Genomic DNA, 27757 nt, shown 5'->3' on the forward strand with positions numbered 1-27757 from the left:
ATTTTACGTTCCCACCTTTGCTTTGGGCTCTCGGGTCTGGCTTGGGAAATGTGTAAATTTATTTTAATTCTGCTCTGAAAATGTAACTGCTGGGAACTCCAGCAGGAGGGTCAGATGGTGCCTTTCCTGGCCGTGTTTGCTTTCTGGCATCCAGCTGACAGCTCCAGCCAGCACCGAGCGAGCCCAGGAGGCTGCGAGTTCCCGCTGGCCCCAGCTGGGCTGTTTGTTCTCTGCCGGGCGCTGAGCCGGGGAGAAAAGCAGCATTTTCCTCTCTGTTTTAAATTTCTCAGCTCTGCCTGACTTTTCTTCTTTGTTGAGAAGCAGCAGAGTCACAAGAAGGAGTAAGAGGGAGGTAAGGCCCTATTTCCCAGCCGCCTGGGCTGACTCAGTTTGCCTCCAGTGCTGGTTAATGTTTTTTGCAGCAGGGGCCGAAGGGACGGCCGTGCGCGGAAGAGGAGGAGAAGAGCATCGGAGGAAGGCAGGGGCCCCACGGCCATCGCGGCAGGGACAGCCAGCCCGGAGTGAGCCTCGGCGGTGAGTGGAGCCCAGCGAGTGGAACGCGGCGAGCGGCGGCTGCGGGCGGTGGGAACCTGCCGTGGGCTGTCCGAGGAAGCGCTCCGGGTGTCGTGGGATTTCCCGAGCGGGAGTGTGCAGCTTGGCTGGGCTGCGGGGGGACGGCGGGTGCTTTGGAGGCCGCGTGGCAGCAAGCGGTGGCGGGGGTTTTTCAGTGGGGTGAGATGTGGGGGCAGCCCCTGGCCACAGCCTGTGGCTTGCATGGGAAGGGGCTAGCGCTGGCCTGCGAGACCCCACAAGCACCTTTGGGTGCTTGTGCACCCAAAATTCTGCACCCAGAGCAAACTACAAGCTATGGCCCTGGGCAGGAGCCCTGTGCACAGGGGCTGGGGTGTCTGCAGGCAGGATCTGTCCCTGTCCCCCTCGAGCAGCCGTGCACCTCCCTCTTGATGGGGAGCAAAGCTGGCACCTCCATTGTGGCCAAACCGCCTCAATACGAGGGAGGGGGAAAAAAAATTATTTCTGCAGGCGTGAGCAAGCCCCGGCGTTGCCATGCCCTGTGCATTTCCAAGTCCCTTTTTTAAGCGGGGCCCCTCTGAAGGGTGTTTGGGAGCCACACTCATGGGCAACTGGGATCCCATTTCCCTGCTGGAAGAGGGTCCCACAGCCCACTCAGGGACGTGCCCAGGGCTCGCTCCTGCTGCTCAGCCCCTCGCACAGCACCCAGAGATGCTGCTACCACTGAAATGATGGCGAGCAGCTGGGCTGGTGGGGGTCCCCTCCCCGTGCCAGCGAGGTGTTTTGGGGATTTGCAGGTGGAGATGTCTTACGTGAGCTGCTTCTTGCGAGCGGCCACCCGATGCCACCTGCCACCCCCTTGGAGAAGCCCCCGGCCCTTCAGCAGCGTGACGGGCCCCACGGCTAAGAAGAGCGTCCCGTATCAGAAGACACTGAAGGAGGAAGGCTCCGGGAGCAGGGAGCCCAGCCAGCCCCTGCCACCCTCAGCCGAGGTGGTGGTGGTTGGGGGGGGAAGCCTGGGCTGCCAGACCACCTACCACCTGGCCAAGCAGGGTGTCACCAGCGTCGTGCTGCTGGAGAGGGACCGCCTGACCTCAGGCACCACTTGGCACACGGCCGGTGAGGCAGTGGGCACAGCGCCGGTGCTCCCCGGGGTGGGAGAGGTGGGCACGGGGATGCCCACGGTTTGGGATGTGCTGGTGTCCGTGGGGTGGATCCATTGCATAGGCTGTCTCCAGAGGTGGTGGAGAGTTTTGGCTTTAAATGTGGAGAATTTCAGTGTTTCTGGTTTTCCTTTTGGCATAACTTTTGTTAAGAAAACATCCCCCAAATTGACTTTTTTAAGTAAGCTTTGAGTAGCCAGAGGAAAATGTTAATTTCTACATTTTATTTTTTTCTTCTTTAAGCCTATTTTCTTTGGTAGGGAATGGAGAGCTTGAAGAGGTTAATTCAATAAGCTTTTTTGGGTTTTGTCTCTTCTGGGGTAGTCTGCTCTGGAAACCCTTTTTTTCCCATTCATTTAATACTGAAGGAAAATAGAAATCGATGATTTGTAGCACTCGCAGGTCGCCACGAGATGGAGCAAGAGCCCCCACAGGGTGACACGCGTGGGACTGTGGGGCCCCCTCTTCATCCCACTTCGGGTGATGGAGGAGTGGCGGAGCCCCCTGTCCCACCTGTGGGCTGTGTGTGTGTCCCCCCTCACCCAGGTCTGCTGTGGCAGCTGCGTCCCAGCGACGTGGAGGTGGAGCTGCTGGCGCACACGCGGGACGTGGTCAGCCGGGAGCTGCCGGCGGAGACGGGGCTGCACACGGGCTGGGTGGAGAACGGGGGGCTCTTCATCGCCTCCAACAAGCAACGCCTCGATGAGTACCAGAGGCTCATGTCGGTAGGGAGAAGCCCCTCGCTGTGTCCTCTGGCCGGGTGGGCTGCAGGAGGTGGTGTTTAACCTCCTGTCCACCAGAGCAGCGCTGGGGGTCATAAAATCATCAAATGGTTTGGGTTGGAAGGGATTGTGGAAGGGTTGGAAGGGACCTTCCAACCTTGTGTTGGAAGATCACCTAGTTCCAACCCCACTGCCCGAGGCAGGGACACCTTCCACTAGACCAGGTTGCTCAAAGCCCAACCTGGCCTTGAACCCTTCCAGGTTCCCAGGGCTGCAGAGCCCCCGGGTCTCCAAACGGCCGGTCACTCCCTGTCGTCCTACCCCAAGAGCTGCAATGGTCTGGGTTACGTTTCCAGAGCAGCCTTCTGGCTTCCCTAAGGCTGCTGAAGTGAGGCTAAGTGCTGGCAAAGTAGGCCAAGTAAAATCCAACCATGGATTTTTGCCCTTTCAGATAGTGGTAGCATCCTTTTTCCAGTTGTAGAAGAGTGGCAGCATCATTCTTCCAGCTGCACAGGCAGGTTGCATGCAAATATGGCACCATATTCCCTGAAACCTGTGCAGACCACCCCACCCTGTGCTGGATTTAGGCCTTGCACTGGGGCAGCAGTTGTCTTATGTGGGAGACAGACATGTCCTGGGGGTCTCCTCCTCCTCCAGCAGCAAGTGATGAACAAAGCTTTTGTTGCCTGCTTGAGTTCCTGGTTTTTCTGTCCCACTGGCAGCTGGGGAAGGTGTACGGTGTGGAGTCCTACGTCCTGACGCCGGCACAGACCAAGGACCTGTACCCGCTGATGAACATCGACGACCTGTACGGCACGCTGTATGTCCCCAAGGACGGCACCATGGACCCAGCTGGTACCTGCTCAACACTTGCCAGAGCAGCAACTGCCAGAGGCGCTACGGTAGTTCTAATTAGGAGTTACTAATTAGTGCCTGTTGACTCTAGGAGGAGATTTCATCCTCTGCCTTCCCCAGCATCTTCTTTCCCATCGGAGCAGAGTTGGTCCTGCAGCGTTAGGTCTTTGCCCGAGAAGGGTGTTGTGCTGTTCAGCTTTGACACCTGCTTGGGTCACAGCAACAAAGCTGGCAGGAACCATGAGGCCTGGGGAAAATACAGGATGAAAAAAAGGTCTTTAGGAGCAAGATGAGGCAGTGCCCAAGACAGGTTTTTCAGGAGAGCAGAGGTTTTAGGGTCAGGTAACACAGTCTGTCCCTCAAGGCAGCGACTACCAGCCCATCCTTGGTGAGTTGTGTGTGTAAATAATAAACATCCTCTGCAACTGCAGGTGCCCAGAGCGGTGGTGTAAAGTCTGCAGCTGGGAAGGGGTGTGTTGTTATCAGCACTAACAGTAATAGCTGTTGGGGAGGGGAGATGGCCCATGCCAGACCACTGCTTAAACTCACCTTGCCCGGACTTGGGGGTAGATGTCAGGCAAGCTGGGTCATCCCCCTGCCCTTGCGACCCTGCCGTGACTCTGCTGCCCTTCCTCTGCCACCAGATCATCGAGAACTGCCCAGTCACCGGCATCCAGGTCAGAGCTGACGATTTTGGGGTGAAGAGGGTGTATGCAGTGGAGACGGCTCACGGGACCATCCAGACTCCCTGCGTGGTGAACTGTGCGGGTACGGGGCGCAAAGGATGGCGGGGAAGGGGGGGACTGGGGCTGTGGCTGTGGGGCAGGGGGTGGCTTTGCATCAGTCTTTGTGCCCCCTGTCTGACTGTCACCCCCAGAGCATGGAGGTTGGAGGGGTGCTCAGCATGGGGCTGCTCTCTCCGCAGGTGTGTGGGCTCGAGCCCTGGGCCAGCTGGCCGGCGTGCACGTGCCGCTGGTGGCCATGCATCATGCCTACGTGGTGACCGAGCGCATTGAGGGCATTCAGGTCAGTCCCGCACGGCTGCAGATCGGCTCCTCAGCCCTGGAAGGCAGCGCTGGTTCCTGCCCTCCTGCACGCAGCAGGGGGAGGTGGGAAAGAACCCCCTGGGACCCCCAGACCTGCGGGACACCCCCCCCAGCATTCCTGCCTTCAGCACAAGCTTGGGCTGCCAAGTCTGGCTCTGCACCCAGGGAATTGCACATCCAGCAGCTTCTCCCCCTAGCAGGACTATCAGACTACCTTTGATAGAGTCATATTTAATATTTAATGATGTTATGACTAGCAGGATAATTTTCTTTTTATTTTTTTTAATCTTGGTAGAATTATTATAGGGTCTGTGATGTGTTTGGTGTCTGATAGCAGCATTAATAAAGATGCCAAAGACTTTCTGAACAAGCTCCAATCCCCAACAGGCAGAGGTGTAGCTCTCCAAGCGTTTCTAAACTCTCCCAAGAAATCTGTTCCTGCCATCTGGCTGTGGAGAATTGTTCAGGAGTCGAAGACTTCATTCACTCAGGTGCCAGGGCTTTGAGGGTGACACGTTATTTAGTTTCCATCCCACTGACAGCCTCTGACTCTTCAGTCCGAGGTGCCTCATTTTAAATGTGCTGGTGTCCATGATTACATGTATATCCTGGTAACTCCACTGTGCTGTACAAACACGGGGAGGAGACTTTTCAGAGAAGAGCCTGTAGCTTGCAGACCCTGGTGCCTCCTGTTCAGTGCACTTAATTCCATTTGTCAACATTAAATGCGGTAGGCCCTACACCAATGCTTCCATGCTATCTACATGTTTCTCTATCCATTATTCACGAGAACAAATCCCTCATTCTTTGCGCACTGCTGCCCGCGTGTCGTGCTGTTGCCTCCTCCTGCAGAGGTGGGTGGCGGAGGAGTGATGCTTTCCAAGCTGGGATCAACCGCAGCGCCTGCTCCTGCTCCTCCTGAGCATCCCCGGTGCTGCCTGGGCCCTCGCCGGAGAGGCGAGGATTGCCAGTCTGCCAGCTGCTAAATTAGGCAGGGTTTGTGCAAGACTTGGCTTCCAGCTTGGGTGCCTGGTGAACGGGCACGCTGCCCGCAGCATCGCTGCCTGCACAAGCCGCTTTGCCCGTGGTTTGGGCAGGTTTGCTGGAGCTGACCTGGGGGCCTTCCTCTTGGGGTACGCAGGCACCCGAAGTTCAGGGCTGTGGGAACATCCACGGAGCCACTGCTGCTCCCATCCTCGGTGGGTCACCTCAGACCCCCAGCTCATCCCACTGAGCCTTGCTGAGGTGATGTCAGGGTCTCCCCGTGGCTCCTGGCCCCCTCTCACCCCTCCGCTCCCCCTCCCCATTTTTCAGAACATGCCGAACGTTCGCGATCACGACGCCTCGGTGTATCTCCGTCTCCAAGGCGATGCCCTTTCCGTGGGTGGATATGAGTCAAACCCCATCTTCTGGGAGGAGGTGAGCCGTGCCGGGAGGTTTTCTGGGAGAACGAGGCAGTTTTCCAGGGAACCCACCTCGGAGTGGGGGGGCACAGATGTGAACGCCTCAGCCCCTATCTCCTGCGGGTACCAAGGCACAGGAAAGCATCTTCCCTTTGGGTCTGTCTGTGGCATAGAAACGAGATGTAGAGACAACAGAAATGAGATGAAAAGGCTGGGCTGGGGGGATTTAGAGGCCACCCCACAGTCCCTGCCCTGCTGCATCATCCCTTTATTCAGGTGCAGGGCTTTTAATTCAGGCTCTGCCCCAGAACTTTGGATTGTCTGGGCTGGTCATGAAAACCCAAAGAAACTACAAAGTAGCCTCTATTTCCTACAGCCTCCTACGCTGTCAGAGCTGAGAAATTCTTAAGCCTTCAGCTATACTCTTATTTTGTGTCCCAATTCCTGTTTTCTACCTTCAGGTATCTGAAAAATTTGCTTTTGGTCTCTTTGATCTGGACTGGGATGTTTTCACGCAACACATCGAAGGTGCCGTCAACAGAGTACCGGTGCTGGAGAAAACAGGCATTAAATCCACTGTTTGTGGACCAGGTAATGCGACTGCAGTGGTATGGTGGTGGCTGGATTCCTCCAAGAATCTTGCTGGAGGGAGACAAGGGGAAACTTCATGTCCTGGGGAGAAGAAAAAACTGAACGCAGAGAAAGCAGCTGTGATCTGGCTGCAGTGGTGTTGTCTTCCGAGGGGTGGCATCCCAGGCTTAGCCTAGGTGGAGAAATAGCTGGGGAGTTTATTGCCTTGGTCCAAACTGGGCATGGTTAGTACAGATTTACAGCCCACGTTGTAGCCACCGGACTGGGAATTAAGGGGCAGATTTTTTTCAAGCAGTGGCCATTGTTTTACCAAGTGTTATATTTTTACTCCTTGCTTCTGGGCCGATGACTGTAGATTTACATCCCAGGCTGTCTGGTGTGGAGTTAAAGGCCATAGCATCACAGTGGTGGCAGCTGGAGGTGATGCCACCCATCAAACCTGAGCCCTGCACACTTGGTTTGGCCTTGAAATCCACCCCCTGCTAAAAAAAAAAAAAAAAAAATAAAAAAAAATCCCTTTTTGCTGAAGCACTTAAAGGGAAACCATCGAGGCCCTTGGGAGGGAGCAGTGTTGCTGTACAAGGGGAAAGTAGGGCAGAGCAGATAAAACATGACATGTACAAGGTGGAGGCCTTGGCCTGGGTACGGCGGGTTTGATTAAACTGCAGTTTAAGCAGAGCTGGTGGCCTCTGCTGGGGAGCTGGCTTCTTATAGATACATGCTCTGTATTTGTAGTAGAGCAATGTAATTTCCAAAGGGTCAGCACTCCTCCTTTTCTATTTCTTGATTTAAACCATCAGCTGGTTTGCTTGCGACAGCTGAGTGTCTCTGGGCTGAAGCAAATAGCAAACACTTGTCCCTTCTGCTGCATGGTAAATATTTTACCACCAGAACAGCTACTGTGCTGTTTTTCAGGCACAGGGGATGAAAGCAGACTGAATTGGGGTGGTTTAAGCTGTTTCTGCCCTGGCTGCTGATCCAACCCTGCAGCGGAGTGGGTCAAGGTTCAGCATCCATCCCAGTGCAAAGTCAGCAGGGCTGATGTGCTTTGGGTGTTGCTCCATTAAGTCCATGAACTTGTAGCCTGGCGTATTGGCATGGGGATATTGGCATGAAATAATCTTCTGACTCTCTCCCCTTCTCCTGAGCACAGAGATCTTGGGGAAACAAGCTGGGCACTGCTGGGCGGGGGAAGGACCAGACTGAACTCTGTGTTCTCTCTCTCACACGGATGGGTGAACCATAAAACGGGGAGGAGGATTGCACAGCTCTGCCAGGGTGTCCTGCTCTGTTCTCCGTCGTGGGGATTTGCACAGACTGGTTAACAGCCCTGTGGGGAGCAGGACCTGGCAGCATGAGGCATCGTTAGCACAGGAGCCTTGTGCGACATCACCAGCAATTCCTCAGCTGAATAGAGTAGCTTAAATTCATGAAATTTCCCAGCAGAAATCGAGGAAGGTGAAACATAGGCATCATAATGAAATATGGCCCGGATGTTGAAGAGGCAACAAGCAGGTCGGTGCAGCCCCCATGACTGGGGGATCAGGCTGAAGCAAGAGGCTGCTTCAGCCACCGCAGCACCTCGGGTATCTCCTGGCTGGAGATTCATTCTACTTCACAAATTTTCAGTCTAAACCCAAGCACGGAGGTCCTCCCCTCGCAGTGCTGGCGTGCAGCCTGTGCTGCCAAGCTCCCTGGGGGTGCAGAGGGCACAGTTAACCTGACCCCGGGGTCTCGACGGTGCAGGGATGGACTGTGCATCACTCAGGGCTGCAAAGGAACTGCCTTGTGCCACCAGCACCTGCCTCTGCCACCAGCAGTGTGATGTGCATCTGTGTGTGTGTGTGCATATCTGTACTCATGCAAGCTTCTGAAGTGAATATATGTATATATATATTTGCTTTGGGAGCCTGCACAAGACCCCAGTGTGATGCTGGGCATCCCAGTACCAGGGCAGCCATTCCCTGTGGTCTCTGCTGCCTGGATGCTGTTGGAGAGGTGCAGGTCAAGGATGCCCAAGGTGAAATGCTGGGAAGTGTTTGGTGTTAGTCCAACTCCGGCCCCATCGACTTCTCTGGGAGCAGGAGCAGGCTGAGGCTGACACGGGAAGCTGTAGGACCCTTGCTCCTAAAGTGCATGATGTGTCCCCAAAACGCCTGTCCTGACCTTGCTGGCACATCCCCCTCTCTGTCTTGCAGAGTCATTCACAGCCGACCACAAGCCACTCATGGGGGAAGCCCCAGAAGTCCGAGGTTTCTTCCTTGGCTGTGGCTTCAACAGTGCTGGTAAGAGAGACCCGAAGGGATCACACCTCGGGTGTCGTGTCCTGGGCAGAGCCCAGCACCCGCAGCCGTGCTCGGCCCCCTGGTCTCCTCCGGGTCCTCACCTCTTCCTCCAGGGATGATGCTGGGAGGCGGCTGCGGGAGGGAGCTGGCTCACTGGATCATCCACGGGCGGCCAGAGAAGGACATGTACGGCTATGACATCAGGCAAGTGACCCCGGCTGCCCCAGCTCCCCGCGGGCTGTGGGCTCCTGCGCCAATAGCCCTTGGCCTTGGGTGGTGCCTGGGGATGGGTTTTGAGACAGGGCTGGATGTTGGCACTGGGGGCGGGTGTCCGGGCAGCATCTGTGCCACAGCCTGTGTCCCTCCAAGGAGCTAGAATCAATTACGCTCAATGGCTTTAATGAATTTACACGTGGGGTTTATCTTATTTTCCTCATTCTGCTTCTACGCAAACAGTTTCCATCAGACATGAGGAGACTGTGGTGATGGGAAAGGACAGGGTAATTACATTTCGGTTTTCTTGTTGTTCAATTAGTGCTGTGCCTAATCCTCTAAATTAATAATCGGGGGTGATGATTTCAACATGAGAAACATTAGCTTTCCTCCCGATCTGCAGCACAACATGGGCTGGGAGTTTTGACTGTGCAGATGTTGGCTCTGTAATTGCTTTTGACTTGCTCGATTATATTTGATTGGGTTTGGGCTTTCTTATAGGGCTGCTAACGACAGCAACCACCTTGTCAGGGACAAAGCTTTTAAAATCACGTTGCTGTAGTGGCAAAGCTGGTAAACGCCCTCTTGACTCAGGCTGGGAGGAGAGGGGAGTCAGAGATGGTGCCTCCTGCAGCCAGGCCAGCGATGGGCCAAGCCTGGGAAGGAGAAAGCCCCGGGCTGGGCGGGCACTGCTGCCCAGCTGGACACGGGGGGGTTGGCACAGCCACAGCCATCGTGGGGCTAACCTGTGCCGTGGTGGGACCCCTGCCCTGCTCAGACAGTGGCCAGGGGGTTTCCAGCCCTTGCATCTGTCTTACCTGAGCATCCCCTGTATCCTGTCTGCCCTGTCATCAAACTGGTGCCAATCCCTTTTTTTTTTTTTTTTTTTTTTTTTTCCTTTTGGTGGTGATTACTCTTTAAATAACTCCCTTTTCTTCACATTTAAATATTTATCCTCTCCAAACACTCGCTTGTAAATATTTCATCTGGCAGCTGTTGCTCCTCTTTACTGCTGTCAAAAATTCAGCATGTTAGTGAAGGGGCTGGGGCTGACGGGGCAGACGGATGCTGGTGACATGCCATGTGTCACCTGCTGCCTGTCCTGTGCTGGCAGAAGAGGCAGCTGCCCTCACAGCCAGCCCACGGCTGCTTTTGGGGAGCATTGTTTGCATTGCTTGCAGGGCTTGGCCCCAGTGCCCTGCCTCTCCCTGGCACCCAGGCAGCAGGGAGGGAAGCTGAAAGTATTGTTTTAAAATGTCCTATAAATGACACTTAGTCTTGCCTTTCCCCTGCTGTCTCCCTTTCTCCAGTCCTGAGAAAGGTGTCACTGGCACCCAGGGATGCTGGCCCTGAGTTATAGTCTCTAGTAATAACAACCCAAGCGTGTGCTGAACGGGCACATTCCTTCAAGGAGATTTTCTGTTTAAAGGTTGAAAATATGTCAAATAAATTTAAAATGCTTCGGGTTTTATTTATATTTCAGCCTAGGGAGAATTGGATGAAAAATGTAAGGAATGTCCAGGGCTCTTTCCCTCCTCAGGGCTGGGTTTAAACCTGGGCTGTGGGCAAGGCAGGCTCTGAGACCAGCCCCACGCTGAAGCAGCGCAGAATTAATCTCAATTCTCCTCTTTTTTTTATTTATTTCCCACTCATAGGGTTGTATTCTGCTCCCAGTTGCTCTGGGGTAGATGTGCCTGGAGCAGGGCTGGGGAGCTTGGGGGGGCTGCGGCAAGCACCCAGCACTGATGGGCAGTGATGCAGCTTGGCCAGCACCAGGCCCTGCTTGGTTCCTCTGCTCTCCAACCCATGAAACGGGTGCAGGAATAGCAATTTTACACCACAACAGCTGCATCCACATCTGGGTCTGGCCAAGACACCCATGCCTAAGGGGAAGAGGCAGCCCATGAGCTGGTGGGCTCATCTGGACGCTGCCCTCTCCCTGCCTTCCAGGAGGTTTCACCACTCCCTCACTGACAACAACCGCTGGATCCGGGAGCGGAGCCACGAGTCCTACGCCAAGAACTACTCCGTCGTCTTCCCCCATGACGAGCCGCTGGCGGGACGCAACATGAGGAAGGACCCCCTGCACGAGGTGAGGATGCGCACCCCGACCCGGGCTGCAGTGCAAGAAGCTATGGGAGATCCTTGCAGCATCCTTGCAGCAAAAGAGAGGTGGCAAGGAGTGGCTGCAGCCATATCACTCTCCAAAGCAGCGTGCTGCATCCGTGCTCCCATCCATCCATCCTGGGAGGATCCCTGCTGAATCCCAAAGCTTGCCAGGTGCACACTGTGAGGCTGCTGGGGACATGGACATTTAATGGCAGAGGTGCCAAGCATTCCCATAATATTTAACTTAGCAGATATGGCTTAAGAGCCTGGTGATGGTTGCTGGGCAAGGCAAAGTGGACAGGGGAGCTCAGAGGCTTATTTCATTCACTGTCAGTCCGACTCGGGGGCAGTTGCAGGGGCTGTAGGATGCTGGATGCCCGTGGTGATCTCCTGCCCACCCCTCACCATGCCTCACTTGCAGCTCAGCAGCAGCTTTTCCTCCCCAAAACAGTGTCTCACAATGCAGAGCGAGGCTGGGGTGTGGGAAGAGTGGGGAGCAGCTGTGCCTCTGTGGAGTGTTTTGCCAGCACCCCCTAATTCCCCACGGGTTTTGCTCCCTGGAGCTGCCAGCCAGGTCTCCTCCCTGCTCCCACCTTCGCCAGCTGTTTCCTTGCACAAACCTCCATAGGTAAATGCTTTCAGGATGCAGCACTTGAGAAAAAGAAAATAGTTTCCAGTGGTTCGCTGCATCAGCATTGCAGCAACTGCGGCTCAGAGCCCCCAAAATCACCCACCGCTCCTGAGATTCTCGGGGTGACCTGGGGCCGGTGCCTCGTTCCTCCCCATCACCATCAGCCCCAGTGCCAGCAAGGAGCAGCCACATTTTTCAAGCCCATTTCTGCTTGTCGCTAGTTCGTATCACACCATTCCTCTTCTGATGGAGAGCAGAGCAGCAAGACAGACATCTCTCCCCACTGTCCCCCAGTGCTGGGTTGACATCTCAGTTGTTTTCTGTCACCGAGGATGCAGTTTATTTTTTAATAGCATGTCTAATAAGTGATGCCCATTTGACTGACAGCCTGGTATTTATACATGCAGCTCCAGAACATGTGCTGTGTTTTATAAATAGGCACTGAATCATTTCTGAAATGTTCAACAAAATCTATTCTTTTCCGAACAGAGGCACCAAACAAAAATATCTTAATGGATCCCTAATTAATTGCGTGCAGAGAGATTTTCCCGAGAGCACAGAGGAGGAATGAGCAGGTTGCCGTATAAATCTTAAATGTTATTATATAATTACTGTTGTAAACATCGGGGGGAATCTTGCTCTCTGGATTTAACATTTCTCGGTCAGTAATTCGTGCACCGTAGCGCAGGCTTTGGTGGGGTGCACAGCTGGGCTTTCAGACTCCTGCCCGTCGGCTGCTGCTGAGGCAAATATCTTTCTCGGGGGGACAAAAATATCAGGCAATTTGCAGGCAGCTGGGGTTTGCCACTGTTTTAAAAGACAAACTGCAGAGCTGATTTTGGCTGCTGATAGCCAAGGGGCCACAAGTCAGGTCTTGAGCATGTACTCGAGGAGGGCAGCCTGGGCGCTGCTCAAAAAGCAGTGATAAGGTGCTTTTTTTTTTTTTTTTAACCATTTGTTCCCATTTCTCTGGCTTTGCTTGTGTAGGAGCTGCTGCGCCAGGGCTGTGTTTTCCAGGAGCGGCATGGCTGGGAGAGGCCGGGCTGGTTCAGCCCTGGGGGGGCAGCCCCGGTAAGCACAGCACACGTTTCAGGGGGGTGTTCAGCCCGGAGCACAGCGGCTGTGCCCGGCGAGCGTAGGATGAATCCTGCGTGCGCAGGGTGTGCGACATGCTGCAGGCAGTTGCGTGTCCCCAAAACCGGTCCATAAAAGCTGTTGGGCTTTAATTCAGCGGTAAGGGGGAGATCTGTGTGTGCATGTTGTGTGAGTCTGTCTGCCCGTCCCTCTGCAACAGGCAGTGTCTGCCTGCAACGCCCCCAGATGAGAGGCACCCATCTCATTTCTATATATTGAAGAGCAGCAGGCAGGGATGCCAGGGAGGGGACACATCACTGCGGGCAGCGATGGCAGGGAGGGGACACATCACTGCGGGCAGGGATGCCAGGGAGGGGACACATCACTGCGGGCAGGGATGCCAGGGAGGGGACACATCACTGCGGGCAGGGATGGTGGGGAGGGAACACATCACTGCGGGCAGGGATGCCAGGGAGGGGACACATCACTGCGGGCAGGGATGGTGGGGAGGGAACACATCACTGCGGGCAGGGATGCCAGGGAGGGGACACATCACTGCGGGCAGGGATGGTGGGGAGGGAACACATCACTGCGGGCAGGGATGCCAGGGAGGGGACACATCACTGCGGGCAGGGATGCCAGGAAGGGGACACATCACTGCGGGCAGGGATGGTGGGGAGGGAACACATCACTGCGGGCAGGGATGGTGGGGAGGGAACACATCACTGCGGGCAGGGATGGCGGGGAGGGGACACATCACTGCGGGCAGGGATGGCAGGGAGGGGACACATCACTGCGGGCAGGGATGGCAGGGAGGGGACACATCATCACAGCCAGGTCCTGCACAGACCCTCTCCTCTCCTGACATGGGGTGAATGGGACGGGGAGTTGCCCTTTGGCTTCAGCCTCACGCTGTCTTCCTCACTGACCCCATCCTCCTCCATCCCCCTCAGGTCCTGGATTACGACTACTACGGTGCGTACGGCCGTGAGCGCCACAGGGACTACACCTACAACCAGCTGCTGGGGAGCGAGTACACCTTTGACTTCCCCCCCCACCATCACATTGTGAGTGTGGGGAGCAGCCCCCCCTGGCCAAAACCCCTGGGCACATCTGGAGGTGGGAGGGTTAGAGGCAGCAGAGCCTGTGCCACAGCACCACTTTGGGTGGATTTGGTGAGGCTCAGAGGGAGGGGAAGCAGCGAGCTTTGCCCAAAACTGGGAAAAAATGTTCCAAAAAGATTAAGAGAAATGTGTGGCCCGTGCTCAGAAACCTCAGCAAAGAGGCCACGGGAATTTTACTGCTTCTTTCCTAAATGAAAGAGTTGAGACTAGCTTGGGGGAAGAACCCAATTTGATAAAATTTAACTATTATTGATAACTGTCACTGTGTTAGTGAGGTAAGGAATGGGACTGAGCACACAGGGAGGCCTGTCAGGCTTGCTTCATTTAATACCTGATTTTTCAGGGGTGTTTTGAAGCCTTTAAAGGCACCAGGCGAGTGTCCTGGTATTGTTTCCCATTACATAAACAGTTTTCATGTGTTCTTGCTTTTGTGGAGTGAGAATATGGCTCAGCATCAGCCGTGTCTTTGCTTTAATTGCAGATCAAGAGTGAATGCTTAACGTGCAGGAATGCCCTGGCTCTCTTCGACATGTCTTATTTTGGGAAATTCTACCTGGTTGGGCCTGAAGCAACAAAAGCAGCGAACTGGCTGTTTACTGCCGATGTGAGCAAAGCACCAGGTAGGGGCTCAGCCCCCTTATTTTTGGCTGCACGCTGCCTCTGCTGAGCACTGCCCTGGGAAATCACATCTTATACCAAAATGAACCAGGGGGGAACCCAAACTGCTTTTCTTTTAAATGCTGCTTTTGCAGAGGGTATTGGGAGTGTGCGAGAGCTCCCTTGTCCTCACCCGAGGCTGGCTTCTGCTCTCATTCGCACTGGGACAAACATGCTCTGAGCTGGGGGGAGAGAGGGGGGGGTCTGTCCCTCTGGCTCCAGCTGTGGCTCACAGCTGGAGACGTGGTGGGTACGGGAGTAAATCAAGCACAACCCTTGCCAGCTGCTGTTTGCGCAGGGAGAAGCTGTCTCCTTCTCTGGGGCTGGGAGACAGCTTATGGCATTTCTGAGGATGCAGCTTCAGCTCCTCGCACAGATCTCAAGGGGGAAAAGCATCGCTCCCCTGCTCCTCCTGGTGCTGGGACATCCAGGGTTGGTCAGGACGTACCCAGGCAACTGATGTCATGATGAGGACAGATTTTCCTGCTACCCACCCGCCAGGTCTGGGGCTGTGTGCCAGGGCTGGCTGATGGGCATCGGTGCCGACTCCTTCCCCCAGGCTCGACCGTGTACACCTGCATGCTGAACAAGCGGGGCGGCGTGGAGAGCGACCTGACCGTCAGCCGGATCAGCCCCGGGGAGCCAGCCTCCCCCCTGGCCCCCGCCTTTGAAGGTAAAAGCCCTGAGCACAGGGATGCTGGAGTCGGGCACGTTTCTGCAGCCGCCGAGGGGCTGGGGGGATCGCTGGCTGGGTTTACCCTCCTGCAGTTCAGCTCCCAGCCTCTCCTGCTGCCTTTCTTTAGCTGTGGCAGTGCACACAAAGATCTTTCCAGTCCCAGAAAGCCGTGGCAGCAGGTTCAGTCTGAGGCCTGCCAGCATCTCCATCCCCACCTCGCTCGAGGGGCCACAGGCATGGGGGTGATTGCATTTACTTAATGGCAGCCACCTGGCTTTTTCCACCTCCCTCCCTCTGTCCCTATAACCCAATTATCCCCCTTGTCCCCGGGGCCCTGCACTGCTCATCAGCATTATTGGGTTTGTCCAGCCCCGGCTGGCGGCTCTGACCTCTCCCCAGGTCCTTATCAGCTGCATTAAAGAGGAATTGAAAGGGAGCAGAGCAGTCAGCCCAGAGGGCAGAAACGGCATTAGGAGAATGACACCGAGCTGGTCTCCGGCCTCGCTGCCGAGTGCCGGCGCTGCCACCAGACGGGAGGTTTGCACTCGGTGGCCTGTGCCCTCGGAGCCCCGTCCCCACGCAGCGTCACCCTCGGAGCTGGTGCTGGGAAGGGACCAGCCCTGCAGCGGGCGCAGCCCCCAGCGCCAGCCCGGGTGGGGGTTGTGGGGGCCATCTCGGCCCCTTCGCCCTGGCGTGGTTGGGTGCCACTGAGCTCTTCCCTCCCCGTGACACAATCCCAGATCCCTCTCGTCCGGGGGGCTCACGGGAGGCAGAAGGGTGATGGCATGTGGCTGGCAGAGCTGCAGGGTTTGTCGGGCGATGGAGGAGTTTAATCGCAGCAAAGTCTATTTTTCCAATTACAGTAGGTGGCTTCACTTATTATCGTTATGACAGATTATCAGAGAGCAATTTTGTAGTGGCAGGAAAGACAGAGGGAAGATTGATTACATATTAATCAGCTATCAAACTCCATCCCTGGGGATTTTTCCACCCAGGATTACTGACGAGATGAAATTCCTCCTGGTATACAGAGCAGCCCCTGCACTGGCTATGGCCCGGTCGCTGCAGCCCTCCCTGCTCCCACCTGTAGTTCCCAGCTCCCTCTCACTTTGGCATCCACTCTGTACTGGGACGAAAGAGCAGATGCTTTTGCTGTTGGTCTCAAGGGACAAAGAGGGTTTTTTCTCGTCCTGCGATGCTCACGCACGCACAGGTACCTCCAGGCCTCAAACAGCTTTTTTTACCTTTTCTTCTTTCAGGTTTTAATGGTCACTTGGTTTTCATTGTGCCGAGCCCCACAAAAGGCAGTGTGGATGTTAGCAGAGCCCCAACGCCCTCCCTTGCCCCAGCACTATTTAACCCCACCACTTTTCTTGGTGGTCCCCCCCATGGGCTGTGAAAGCTGAAGAGGCTCCAGGCGGCAGCTCAGCCTCTGGAGAGCAAAACCAGCCCTGAGCTGAGCTGGGCATGGCCCCCAGCCTGACGCTCTCGAGCCTGAGAGGGTGCCGGGGGGTGTCTTCCAGGGGATGGCTACTACCTGGCTATCGGCGGGGCCGTGGCTCAGCACAACTGGTCGCACATCACCGCCGTGCTGCAGGACATGAAGCTCCAGTGCAAACTCCTCGACTGCTCGGAGGAGCTGGGCATGATGAGCATCCAGGGCCCCCTGAGGTGAGTGTGGCGAGAACGTTGCAGCCCCCTCCTTGCACCCTGATGCCTGGCCCTTGGAGAGGTGGAGGAAGGGATACAGGGAGGGAGGGAGGGATGCCGGGTGCTGGGATCAGGATTGCTGCACGGCAGCAGGCAATGATCTGCCTGGAGCGATGCTCCGTTTGCTGGGGAACTGGCGTTTCTTTCGAGGCTCTCACAATGTGGCATGTTACCCACGTCAGCTCCCGTTTGGAGAGAGAGGTCTGTCTTGCCAACAAGACAAGAAGGCAAGTTTTAGTGATAGTCCGAGCAGGCTGGCAAAGCTACGTCCTTTCACCGCGGCTGCTTTGCTGTTTCCCCACAGCCGCATCGTCCTCCAAGAAGTGCTCGACACCGACCTCAGCAACGAAGCTTTCCCCTTCTCCACCCACAAACTCACCACGGTCGCAGGATGCACGGTAGGACAGGGCCAGCCCTCCAGCTCTCCAGGGAGGTTTGTTCACTGGGGCAACTGCCCACAGCCTGTGCAGCTGAGCGTCCTCTGCTAGGGATCCCGTCTGCCTCCACATTGCTGCAGTGGGCAGCTTTGTTGGGGTATTTTTGATGGGAAAGGCCAAAAAATAGGGTGGGAGAAGGGTGTTTTCCTCTTCGATGGTCTGCCAGGTCTCCCAGCCCACCCAGTGGTGGTGTAGCCTGGGCTGAGCTTGGGGAAGGGACATGGCGACTTACGGCTTTGCAGTGATGTCAGAGGAACAAGACGTGCCTCCGATGGATTAGGGGTGAGCGCTGATGATAAAGAGATTATCTGACATTCTAGACACTTTCCATTTCCCTCTACTCATTAAAAAAAATAGGGATGTTTTGATGTAAAGCACGTCAAGTACTGGCGGTAAGGGCTGAGCAGACTCTGGAGCCTCTGTATTTGATCACAGGAGAAGTCTGACAACCTTAAGCTTTCTGTACGAGCGCAGATCATCCTGCACTTGCCCAGACTTCAGGGCTCACATCAGCAGTTATGCAAGAAAAGCGCAGAAAAGGTAACGCTCCATGCTAACACCTCGGGCTAAGCCCCTCGGTATCGGAGCGAGGGGATGAGGAGCCCTTTGGCGTGATGGTGGAAACCAGCACCGCTGCCCGGCTTGGGTGCCTTGGGGGGGGAGTCATGGGTGGGGGGTGCTGCCCAGCTCCTGCCCCCACCACCCATTGCCTGGGGAGGGGGGCAGCGCCCGTGAGGTGTTTTGCAGACAGAAGTGAGCTGGCTTTGCCTGCACTGCCTGCAGAGCACGGGGCAGGCACGTGCGTGCTGTCCTGAGTGTGACAGCCCTCAGCAAGCCGTGGGAGATGCACCTTGCCCAGACTGGCAGCCCAGCACCTCTGCCAGGACCCGCAGCGATGGGTTTAACACGTTGTGTGGCATCGCTGGGAGGTGTTGAGGAAGGAAGGCTCAGCCTAAAAGCGGTTTGGTGTCGGCGGCGGTGCTGCAAAGAGGTGAATCAGTCCCCGGGGTTTGTGGTGAGGTCTCACAGCGCTGTCTGGTTGGACTCCTCTGTCTCGCCTGGTGCGAGGCAGTGAGAAAAGTGCCTTAAATCTCTTCCCCCGCCTTGCCCAGCGGAGATCAACATGGTCTGAAGTTATCCCTGGGGAAAGGGGGTGATAGCAGGTCTCTGGGGAGTTTTGTCATGTGTGAAGCTGCTGATTTAGCCTGCTTGAAACACCCTAAATAGAAGAGTTGGTGACCATGAAGTGTTGTTTTGTCAAAAGAGAAACATTCTGGGAAAACCTGCTGCTGACAAGTTTTAGGGAAAAGCTTTTGCAAGGTTTGCAGGAGAAGCTCTGCCTCAGAAGCTTCTTACTGATGTTTAAATATTCCCTCTGTTGCAAAAATGCCACTTTGGAAGAGAGGGTCGAGTTTGTACCCCATCCTTCCCCTGGGAAATCTGGGCAGGCAGCGGTCCCAGGGCATCCCTCTCACATCCAGAGGAGCCAAGCGTTTGCTCTGGCTCTCAGCCCGGTGTCTGATGGGAGACGAACTGGGTGAAGGTCCAGTGGTGAATCTTGTAAAAGGCAGCAGGAAAACAGGGAGCTGGAGACAGGCTGGCTACTGGTGCAGTTGGGTTAAGCCGCGTGTGGCCACTTTTCATTCACAATTAAAGTGGCTTTAATTCGAATGCAGCTGGCTGCTGAAGGGATTGCTGCTAAATCAAATTAAGGCTGCTTGATTTGTGCGCAGGAGCCTAGCCAGGATTTAGGGTGGTTTAACTAAGCCACAGATTTTGCCCAACTCGGATTAATCCTCCAGACCATCACCATCAGTGTTCCCTGTGCTCTGGGTGCCAAAACCCCATGGTGTGTCCAGTGTCCCTTGGGGGGGGGGGGGTGAGGGCACAGGGGCATGGGGGGCCCAAAACCCAATCCATTGTTGCAGGTTGTCCAACACGTTGCATTTTAGTCTCCACCAGTGAGTTATAACCCTCCCCACGCCCTCCCCTGTCACGCCTGTGGCAAGCTGATAACATCTCGTAATAATCTTCTTATCCCTTGGGAAATGTGTATAAATGTTCCTGTTTTCAAGAACATTTCGCTTCAAGTTGACAAAAAATAATCCGGTCCTGTGTGGAAGAAATAGGTGCTAGAAATTTTGTGGCTTCTTTTGGGTGTAAATGGCCTGATTGTAGGAAAAAAATGCTTTCCTGCCTAAGGGCTGTGGGCTGTGGGGGTCACTCTGCCTGCTGCCAGGGCCACCCTTCAGGAGGTCTCCATCAGCCCCCTGCCACACAATGAGAGAGGGGTCTCCATCCCACACCAAAATTAGAGTAGGAGGGTTTCTCAGGACAGCAGGCTGAAGCCTTCACTGATATTATCACCTTCCAGGGGGGATTAAACTGAACCCAACATCTTTCAAAAGTTATCGCTGAGATTTTCATGCATTAACTCAGTAGTTGAACAAAATCGGCTGGAATGAAAGGAGACTTCCAGCAGAGTTAATGATTCTGGATATTACTGATTGGTTTGTGAGTTTATATATAGCGTTCCTCATTGTACTGAACAGCAGAGAAAGGTCCCCCTTTGAATTTCACTGCTGGATACAGGGTAAAGTTCAGGTTTTCATTTTCGAGAATACTTAAAATGCTTTTGAACTGCTGCTTGAAGACCCAGGAATTGATGCTATTTCATAGCTCCAGTTGAAATCTAACAGAAAAACCTGTTCCTAGGGGAATTCAGCAGAAAGCTGGCAGGAGGGGCTGAGCCCAGCCCTTGACATCCCCCCTGGCCTCCGTGGTGGGATGCACACCCCTGCCTGGGGTACGCACTCATGGGTGAGCCCCCAACCCCTGTCTGGGCAGAGCTAATGACTGGCACCCCAGTTTTCCTGAGGATAACCTGTTTTCTGGGGTGCGCTGCTTTGCCTCCCTGCTCTTACCAGGATGCTCGCTCCCCTGGACCAGGGGTGGTTTGAGGGGAGGTTTCTCCCAGGAGTAACTTGCTCCTGAAAGTAAAGTGCACTTTAGCTGCAGCGCTGACTGCTGAGTTGCAGGCAGGGTTAATGAGCCAGGCAGTTGCCTCTCAATCCCCAGAGCATCTCCTGCCTGGATGGAGATGGTAGCTGACTGCAGTGGCTTGATCTCTGGCTGTTCCCTAATTAGGTGACACCTTTGTGTGGAGTGAAAAGCTTCTCCGCGCCCCTTGTGTCTGCGCACCTCAAAAAGCAATTGTCAGCCTTTGTGCTTCGCTGTGGGGCTGTGGCGGGGACTGAAGGATGTCTCCCCAGCACGGCTTCTTGTGAGGAGGCTCAAAATAAATTCCCAATACCCATGGCACTCCTTCCTCCTCTCCACTTCTAGTGTAAAGCTTAAGGCGTCTTAAAAACTGCCTTAAACTCTGCTTGAGGATGTTATTTTTGCAGTGCTGGTAGAGCACGAGGGTACTGGGTGAAATAAGGATGGATTTGGGTTCTCAGCCATTGCTCACTAGCTATTCTTTCAGCGGGGAGCCCGGGCACCCCTTTGGTACTTCTCGTGGCTGTTGCTGCCTGTTTTGGGCAGCAGCTGCTGTTGTCTGTTGTTGCTTACACCCGGGATTAGAGAGCACAGCTCCTGGTTGTAGTAAGAGCTCAGCAAATGGCAAGATGCAGCTTCTGCCCCAACGACATCCAGAGCCAGCGGAGAGTGCCTGGCCAACAGAGCCAGCCTGGAAGTCTCTTCCTAGCTGAGAACTGCTTTATTAAAACTGCAGATCACAATCTGGCTTGAAACTCGGGAGTTAATCTCTCTCCCAAAGCGGGGTATGCATTTGCAGTTGATTGTGCATCCAAAGGGATGAGCCAGAGGGGTGTTTGTGGGGGAGGAAGTGGAAAAATCCAAAGGGATGAAGCAGAGGGAAATGCAGCTCAGACTCAAGGGGTGTCTTCAGGGAAGGTGCCTGAGCTGGGGTGGCCCCAACCAGCCTGGGAAGCTTTGGGAATGCAGACTGTTTTAGTAGGGACAAGAGGAGGGTGCAGGCAAGCCTGCCTGGGTGAGAAGCAGGGGGGACACGGCCAGAGCAGTCCCAGCACAGCCGGGAGGTCTGTGCCCGCGGGAGGGAGCACAGGCAGGCATAGCTCCGAGGGTGAGGCTTCCCCTGAGAAGCACCGAGTTCCCTGTGCTGATCTGCTCGTTCCTCTTTGGAGCTTCCTGCAGTCGGTGTGGAGCTAATTTGGCCGCCGAGAGTAACGTTTTGGGGTGCAACCTCTGCTGGGGGAAAACCTGAGCATCCCCCTGGGGTGAGCGGGGAGCGGGTTGGGATGCCAGGCTCAGCCCCTGCCCGGGAGCGTGAGGCCTTTGGGTGCCTGTGCCATGGGAGCACATCCCAAGGGGGGACATTCCTGGGGACAGCAGCCATAAAGCGCCCCAAAGCAGGACAGTCCTGCTGGGGACCGGCTTCCCCGCCTGATGTGGGGAGATGCAAGGCTGGGGGTGCCTGTGGGCTTTCTTCTAGCGTCCATGGATCAGCAGAGGGAGACAAAAGCTCAGCTGGAGCCGGAGCATCATCTAACCCCAGCGGCAGCCCGGGGATGGGTGGCCGGGGGATGCTGAAGCCAGCGGGCTCTGCTCGCTGCCCGTCCCTCCTGGGCGCTGCCGGTAGCTGGGGACGGAGGGGCACCGGGGACCCGTGGGTTTGAGGTGCCAAGCTTAGGCTGGCCAGAGATGAGAAATTCAGTCTGACTCTGGCTTCCTGCACTGGGGAGAACAAAGAAAGGCCTTCCACCAAAGCAGGGTGTCTGCACAAGGTTCCTGGGTTTCGCCCCATCGTGGCAATGGGTGGCTCCGTGGCCTCTCCCGCGCTCACAGCCTGGCTCTGTCCTCAGGGCTGTTTGGCCTCTTACATTTCACAGGTCCGTGCCATGAGGTTGTCGTTCGTTGGCGAGATGGGCTGGGAGCTGCACGTGCCCAGGACAGACTGCGTGAAGGTTTACCAGGCGGTGATGCAGGCGGGTGCCCGGCACGGCATTACCAACGCCGGCTACAGAGCCATCGACAGCCTCAGCATCGAGAAAGGTTTCTTGCTTCCCTTACAGCAGCACTTTGTTGCTTTTCCTCCAGCCAGGGGACCCAGGGCAAATGAGTTTTTCCCAGCTTCAAGGGCAGGTTAGTGTGACTGGAGGTCTGGAAGCTACTGGCAGAGATGCTACTGGCCCCAGTGCTCCTTGCTGAGACTTCCCCAATCTGGGCTCATCGTGAGGGTGCTTTGTCCAGGAGTAAGTGAATCGAAGGCAACAGGGTTGTCCAAGAGGCAGGGGTGATGGTTGGTCTCCTGATGCTGCTCACCTCAGGCTTGCTGCATGGCAGGGGGAGTCTGGGCGACCCACGCTTGCTTTCTGCAGGGTACAGGCACTGGCACGCAGACCTGCGCCCCGACGATACCCCGCTAGAAGCAGGCTTAGCTTTCACCTGCAAGCTCAAGTCCAGCATCCCCTTCCTGGGCCGGGAGGCTGTGGAGGCTCAGAAAGCCAAGGGCATCTTCCGCCGCCTCGTCTGCTTCACCACTGAGGAGTGAGTACCACTGCCGGGCTCCGCGCAGCACCGCGCGCCGGCGGCCGCCCCGGGACGACCACCCTCAGCCCCCCCAGGCACCCCTACGCCCGGGCACCCACGTGGAGCTCAGTTGCGAGGCGGCTCAGCTGTTTTCCATGCTCTAATTCCGTCTCTAATTTAAATCCCACTGCAAATTCCCAGCTGGATGTTTAATGGGAGGTGGAAGCGGTGTGACAGGGAGTGTTTCTTGTTTCGCCCGGAGCAGCGGGAGGTTTTGTAAATCAGGCTGCAGGGGCTTTGCCGACACCTGGGACGTTAATGAACATGTGGGCAGCAGGAGCCCTGGCACATGGGCTGGCCCGGGGCAGAGCTGGGGTCCGGCCCCCCCAGGCCCCTCTCCCATCGTGGGGTCTCGACGTGGGGCTTTGCTGACGGCAGCTCTGCCTTCACCTTGCAGGAAGGTGCCCATGTTCGGCCTGGAGGCGGTCTGGCGGGATGGCGAGGTGGTCGGCCACATCCGTCGGGCAGACTTCGGATTTGCCATCGACAAAACCATCGCCTACGGTTACATCCGAGACCCTGCGGGGGGGCCGGTGAGTGCAGACCCCCTGCCACCCCCAGCCCCCCCGGAGACAGGGACAGCTGTGCCTCCTTTCCTGCAGCGGGGACTTGCCAGGGGAGGAGCGTGATGCTTGCTTGAATTTGAAGCCGTATGCATAAGCTCATTTCAAGCCTGCTGTCGTCTGGGGAGCAGGAAGGGGCAGTCCCCCCCAAGCTCTCCCCGCGGTGGAGGCTGGAGGGTGAGGGATGCCACGGCTTGGTGGTGAGGTTGGTCTCACCGGCTGTCGCTCTGTGGGGCCCCAGCGATGCTCTCTGGCTCAAGCACTGCCTTGGCTGTTAATTGCAACTGAGTATTTAATTGCAGCAGTGAATTAACTTATGTTATAGGAAGCAACGGCCAATAGGAGCACAGCAGGCTCTTAATTAACCCTGGGAGACTCCTGGATAGTAAATCAGATGCCCTCATTAAGCAGCGTGCTGTAGGCAGAGGCCAGGGAACCCGTGTGGGGACAGAGGGCTGTGGATGACATCCCCAGGGACCCTCCCTGTTGCAAACCAAGAGCAGCGCATAGGCTCATGCTTTTGCCCTCTTGCTTACCTTGACTTTTGATCCTGCATCAGCGCAAGACTCCCAAGCCCAGTGGTTTGGTGTTCCAGTTGCCCCCTCAGCCCCCAGGACCCACCTTTTCTCCCCACGGTGAATGTTCCCCCCGGATCTTCCTTTCCTTTTCCCCTTCCCCATTCTCTCTCTGTCTGTCTCTCCTCCCTGTTACATCTCACTCTCCCGCCTGCCCCCGTCTGCCCCCGGCAGCGCGAGGGAGGCAGCAGGATGGAGGTGGCAGGGAGATGGTCCCCTCCTGCCTCCGGCGAGGCACCGATGCGGCAGCGCGGTGCTGAGTGCCTCCCCGCAGGGTGCATCCATCACGCCGCTCTCCCCGCTCCCCCACCCGCGGCAGGGAAAGCTCTGCCACAGGGCTGGCAGCAGGCAGCTGCCTGCTGGGCTTCGCGGGGGCCGAAATGGCAACGGTGGGGAGAGGCAGTGCGGGCGGGTGGTCACGCCGTGGGGTCCCCAGCCCTGCCAGCTCTTTTGTGTGGCTGCAGCCAGGAAGAGGCACTTGTTAACGTGCAGCCCTCGTCTCCCTGCTCCCTGGGATAACTCCTGCTTGGTTTGGGCAGATACGGTGGAAAGAGGGGGGAGCTTTGCTGTTCAGTGAGGGGAGGTGGCTCAGGGGACATGCACCGCGACCCTGCCCCATACCATCCCTATCCGGGGCTTGGTGCTGGACCCAGACCCCACACCAACCCCAAGCCCTTGGAGAAGGGCAGCGAACCCCCCTCTTTGCAGCTCCCTGGCAGTGGGGTGCCCAGCCGTGTTGCGTGTGGCCTTTTTGTTTCCTTCCCCTGGATACGGCCCTTCAGTGATGGGGTGCAACCCTCCCCAGCTCTGGGAAGCGGGGTGCAGGATGGGGATGTCAGAGGAGCAGAAGAGGTACAGGGGGTGAAGTGGAGAGAAGAGAAACAAAAAATCTGTTTGTAGCTGAATCACTGACAATTTCCAGGTGTTAAAAACACACCAACATCGAGAGCTCCCAGCCCTTCCCTACACCGGGGTGTCTCAGCCGCTGGCACTGGGTGAGCCCCGTGGGTGGAGGGGACAGCTCACGCTCCTCATGCCGAGTGGTGACATCCTGGCTGCCACCGCGGTCCCCTCCTGCAGCCAGGACAGACCCCGTTCGCCTGTGCCATCCCCCCACCCAGCCTGGTTGCTCTGGCCCCTCTGGCAATGAGCTCCCACAGCCCGGCTGTACGTGCACCTCGCACTGGGTGCTACTGAAAAAATCCACAGGAAAAAAACAACAACATTCAACCTCAAAAAAAATGAAATACTGCATCCTTTTTATTTTTTTTTTTTAGCTGAGTGCTTTTAAAAATCTATTTTCCTTCTTTCTCTGTATCTTCCTGGGATGGCAGTGCTGGGTTTTCTGTGGAAGGCAGATCTGTGGGGTTGAGGTGGGAGCTTGCCCAGCGATGGAACTGGGGTGCTGGCAGGGGGCTGGTGCCCCACTGGTGCCTCACAGCACCAAACAGGGTTTTCACCACAGCTCTAACTTGCAGGTCTCACTGGATTTTGTGAAGAACGGCAGCTACCAGCTGGAGAGGATGGGAGTGACCTACCCTGCCCGAGCACACACCAAGTCCCCGTTCGACCCGGACAACAAGCGAGTGAAGGGCTTTTACTGAGAGTGCGGCAGCGCGGGGCCGGCGGGCGGGTGCTGCAGACGCCAGGATGGGGAGAGGGAAGATGCCATTAGGAGCTGCCAGCGGAATTCCTGACCCCTGGATGCCCCAGCTGGCTCCAGGGTCTGCTGGGAGAGCCAGGCAAGTGCCTGCAGCGAACTCATCAAGAAAATTTGGGTCAAATTAGAGGGGAAGAGGAGGAAGAGATTCCAAAAAGTCCAACGATTTTATTGCTCTGTTTTCTAAATGAAGCAGTACCACTACAGCAATAATTCTTTTCCATGGGTTAATTGGCCTGAAAACAGTGTTTTGCTTGACTGAAAATAAAGTAGTTTCAATTTTTGACTTTGCTGGGAGCCCTTTCCCCCAAAATGTAGTTTCACACTGCTTGGAAATGAATTTTTTTAACTAACTCTGCTGGTAATACAGCTGTAGCCTCCGAACCTGCTGTCTCTCTGGTCCCTTGCTGCCCCTGTCCCTGCCCTGTGGGTGTCACCTCATCCTGGCTGTGCCCTGGGGACCCGGTGCTGGGGTGGGAGCACTCCTGGGGGCCATGGAAGGAAGGGGCAGGAGGCCTGGGCTCATGCCGTGGATGCTCTGCCCACTGAAGGGTTCTTCTCCACCGTGAAATTGTTGGCGTTACCCAGGGGGTTTCCAGGCACGTTTTCCATATCTCTGCAAGCACAGGTTTGTCCCTTCATCCCATCTCGCCCTGGTCACAGCCAGAGCTGCAGGTCCCACTTTGGCAAAAGTGGTGCCTCCAGAGGTCAGAGGGAGTTTAAGCATCCACTTCTGTTGCCTTCAGCGGTAATTGGTACCTTGGCCCCTTTAAAAAAATCAGCCCTGGGGTGGGAAATGTTCAATGCCTGCTTTGAGTTTGTTCCTGGTGCTCAAGCACTGCCTCGGCGTGCAATGGCTGTGTGGAAGGCAGGGAGGGTCGATCCCCGCAGACCTGAGCGATGACCCCATCCGTTTGTGGGAAGGCGAGAGTAAAGGCAAGAGTAAAGGCGAGTCCCAGTTTCTGGTCGTGGCAGTGGGAGTGTGTTGGTGCCCAGGGAGTGCTGCCAGCCTGCACCAGCCCCTGGGTTTGAAATGGGGAAAACACGGTGGTGCCGGGCAACCCCTTGATGCTCAAGTGGGGAAAGATTCTCGTGTTGTGCCCCAGAGAATAAAAGAATAAAAGAAACCCCCGAAGGCACATGATGTAGGGATCTGGGTCCTTGCTGAGCACCTGTGTGTGTAGCCTCTGAATTCGTAGAAGGAAAAGAGTTTGATGGACGTGTTTTGGCCCACGGCTGCTTTGCTGGTGCTGTTTGTGTCTGTGTCCCCTCTGAGCTGCTCCTGGTACAGGCAGGACCAGCTCAGCGCTGTGGCGCAAGCTCGCCAGCCGGGGCTCTGACACCAGGGCAGCCCTTGGCCCCTGGTGGCTCCATGCTCCTGTCTGCTCTGCTGGCACCTCCCCGAAGGTCACCTTGGAGGTGGCTCCTTTCAGCTCCCGACAGAGAGGGGGCTGCACACAGAGGCTGGGCTGAGTGCTCCATCTTCAGCGGCGCAGCAAGGGCCTGATCTCTGCTGAAGCTTTCACCCACCTGAAAAAATATTCACGCTGCGTGCTTTTCACTTTATTTCCCTTGACTAGGTTTGCTTGGTTTATACCCTCCTCAGAGCTGATTTCCAATGCCTTAGCCTTGTGCAACAAGCACCATGGGCAAGAGTTTGAACTCTCAGATGCTTTGGTTTTACCAGAAATGTTAAAAGACAAGATTGGGATGAATTTTTCTCTGAATAGGAGGTGATTGCACTCCCTGATTCTGCCCAGGCGGAGGGGGTGGCAGTGATCCTGTCCATTTGTCCTGGGGATAAATGAGGGACCGAGCATGCTGCCTCCCTGCCGAGCCAGGGATCTACTGCATGTCTGCAAAGATAATGTTTTGCTTTAAAAAGACCTCTCTGATCCGCAGTGCTTTGACTTCAGGTTTTCCCTTAAGCCCAAGGTGGCCAGGAGGGCAGGTTTTGGCTGGGATGGACCCCAGGGCAGTGAGGGGCAGACGCCCAGCTGGGATGGATGAGCTCTTCTGCAGCACCACTGGCCTTTCCTCTTCTCCTGAGTATTTTCCGTTTGGTACTCAACAGTCAAAAGCAATTTTTTCTCTCTTTTTTTTTTTTTTTTTTTTTCTTTTTACATGTAGGTATTTAATGAAGTTATTTTTCCTGCCA

General features: G+C 55.8%; 1 protein-coding gene across 4 annotated transcripts; it reads left to right on the plus strand.

The window, feature by feature from the left end:
* The first annotated feature begins 211 nt into the window (after positions 1-211).
* Positions 212-25890, plus strand: SARDH (sarcosine dehydrogenase). Of its 4 annotated transcripts, none has more exons than XM_074923886.1 (22): positions 212-352; positions 423-534; positions 1329-1650; positions 2241-2419; positions 3139-3318; positions 3916-4039; positions 4197-4297; positions 5632-5736; positions 6182-6311; positions 8510-8596; positions 8710-8800; positions 10760-10901; positions 12537-12620; positions 13577-13690; positions 14229-14367; positions 14964-15077; positions 16604-16751; positions 17095-17188; positions 22102-22264; positions 22591-22759; positions 23199-23334; positions 25418-25890. In XM_074923886.1, exons 3-22 carry the CDS (start codon positions 1335-1337, stop codon positions 25541-25543), a joined length of 2742 nt encoding a protein of 913 aa, XP_074779987.1. In that variant the 5' UTR covers positions 212-352; positions 423-534; positions 1329-1334; the 3' UTR covers positions 25544-25890. The 4 variants fall into 4 exon arrangements, with proteins under 4 accessions (XP_074779987.1, XP_074779990.1, XP_074779989.1 ...); XM_074923888.1 differs by having other exon boundaries at positions 238-352; positions 426-534; XM_074923887.1 differs by having other exon boundaries at positions 268-352; positions 401-534.
* Positions 25891-27757: the final 1867 nt, after the last annotated feature.

This window comes from Athene noctua, chromosome 20, assembly GCF_965140245.1.
Source record: "Athene noctua chromosome 20, bAthNoc1.hap1.1, whole genome shotgun sequence".
In the NCBI taxonomy this organism is placed as follows: Eukaryota; Metazoa; Chordata; class Aves; order Strigiformes; family Strigidae; genus Athene; species Athene noctua.

Coding starts and splice junctions, on each gene's coding strand:
- SARDH (XM_074923886.1), top strand. CDS start 1,335: ATGTCTTACGTGAGCTGCTTCTTGCGAGCGGCCACCCGATGCCACCTG. Junction 8,597..8,709: donor CTGTGGCTTCAACAGTGCTG/GTAAGAGAGACC, acceptor CTCTTCCTCCAG/GGATGATGCTGGGAGGCGGC. Junction 8,801..10,759: donor ATGTACGGCTATGACATCAG/GCAAGTGACCCC, acceptor CCTGCCTTCCAG/GAGGTTTCACCACTCCCTCA.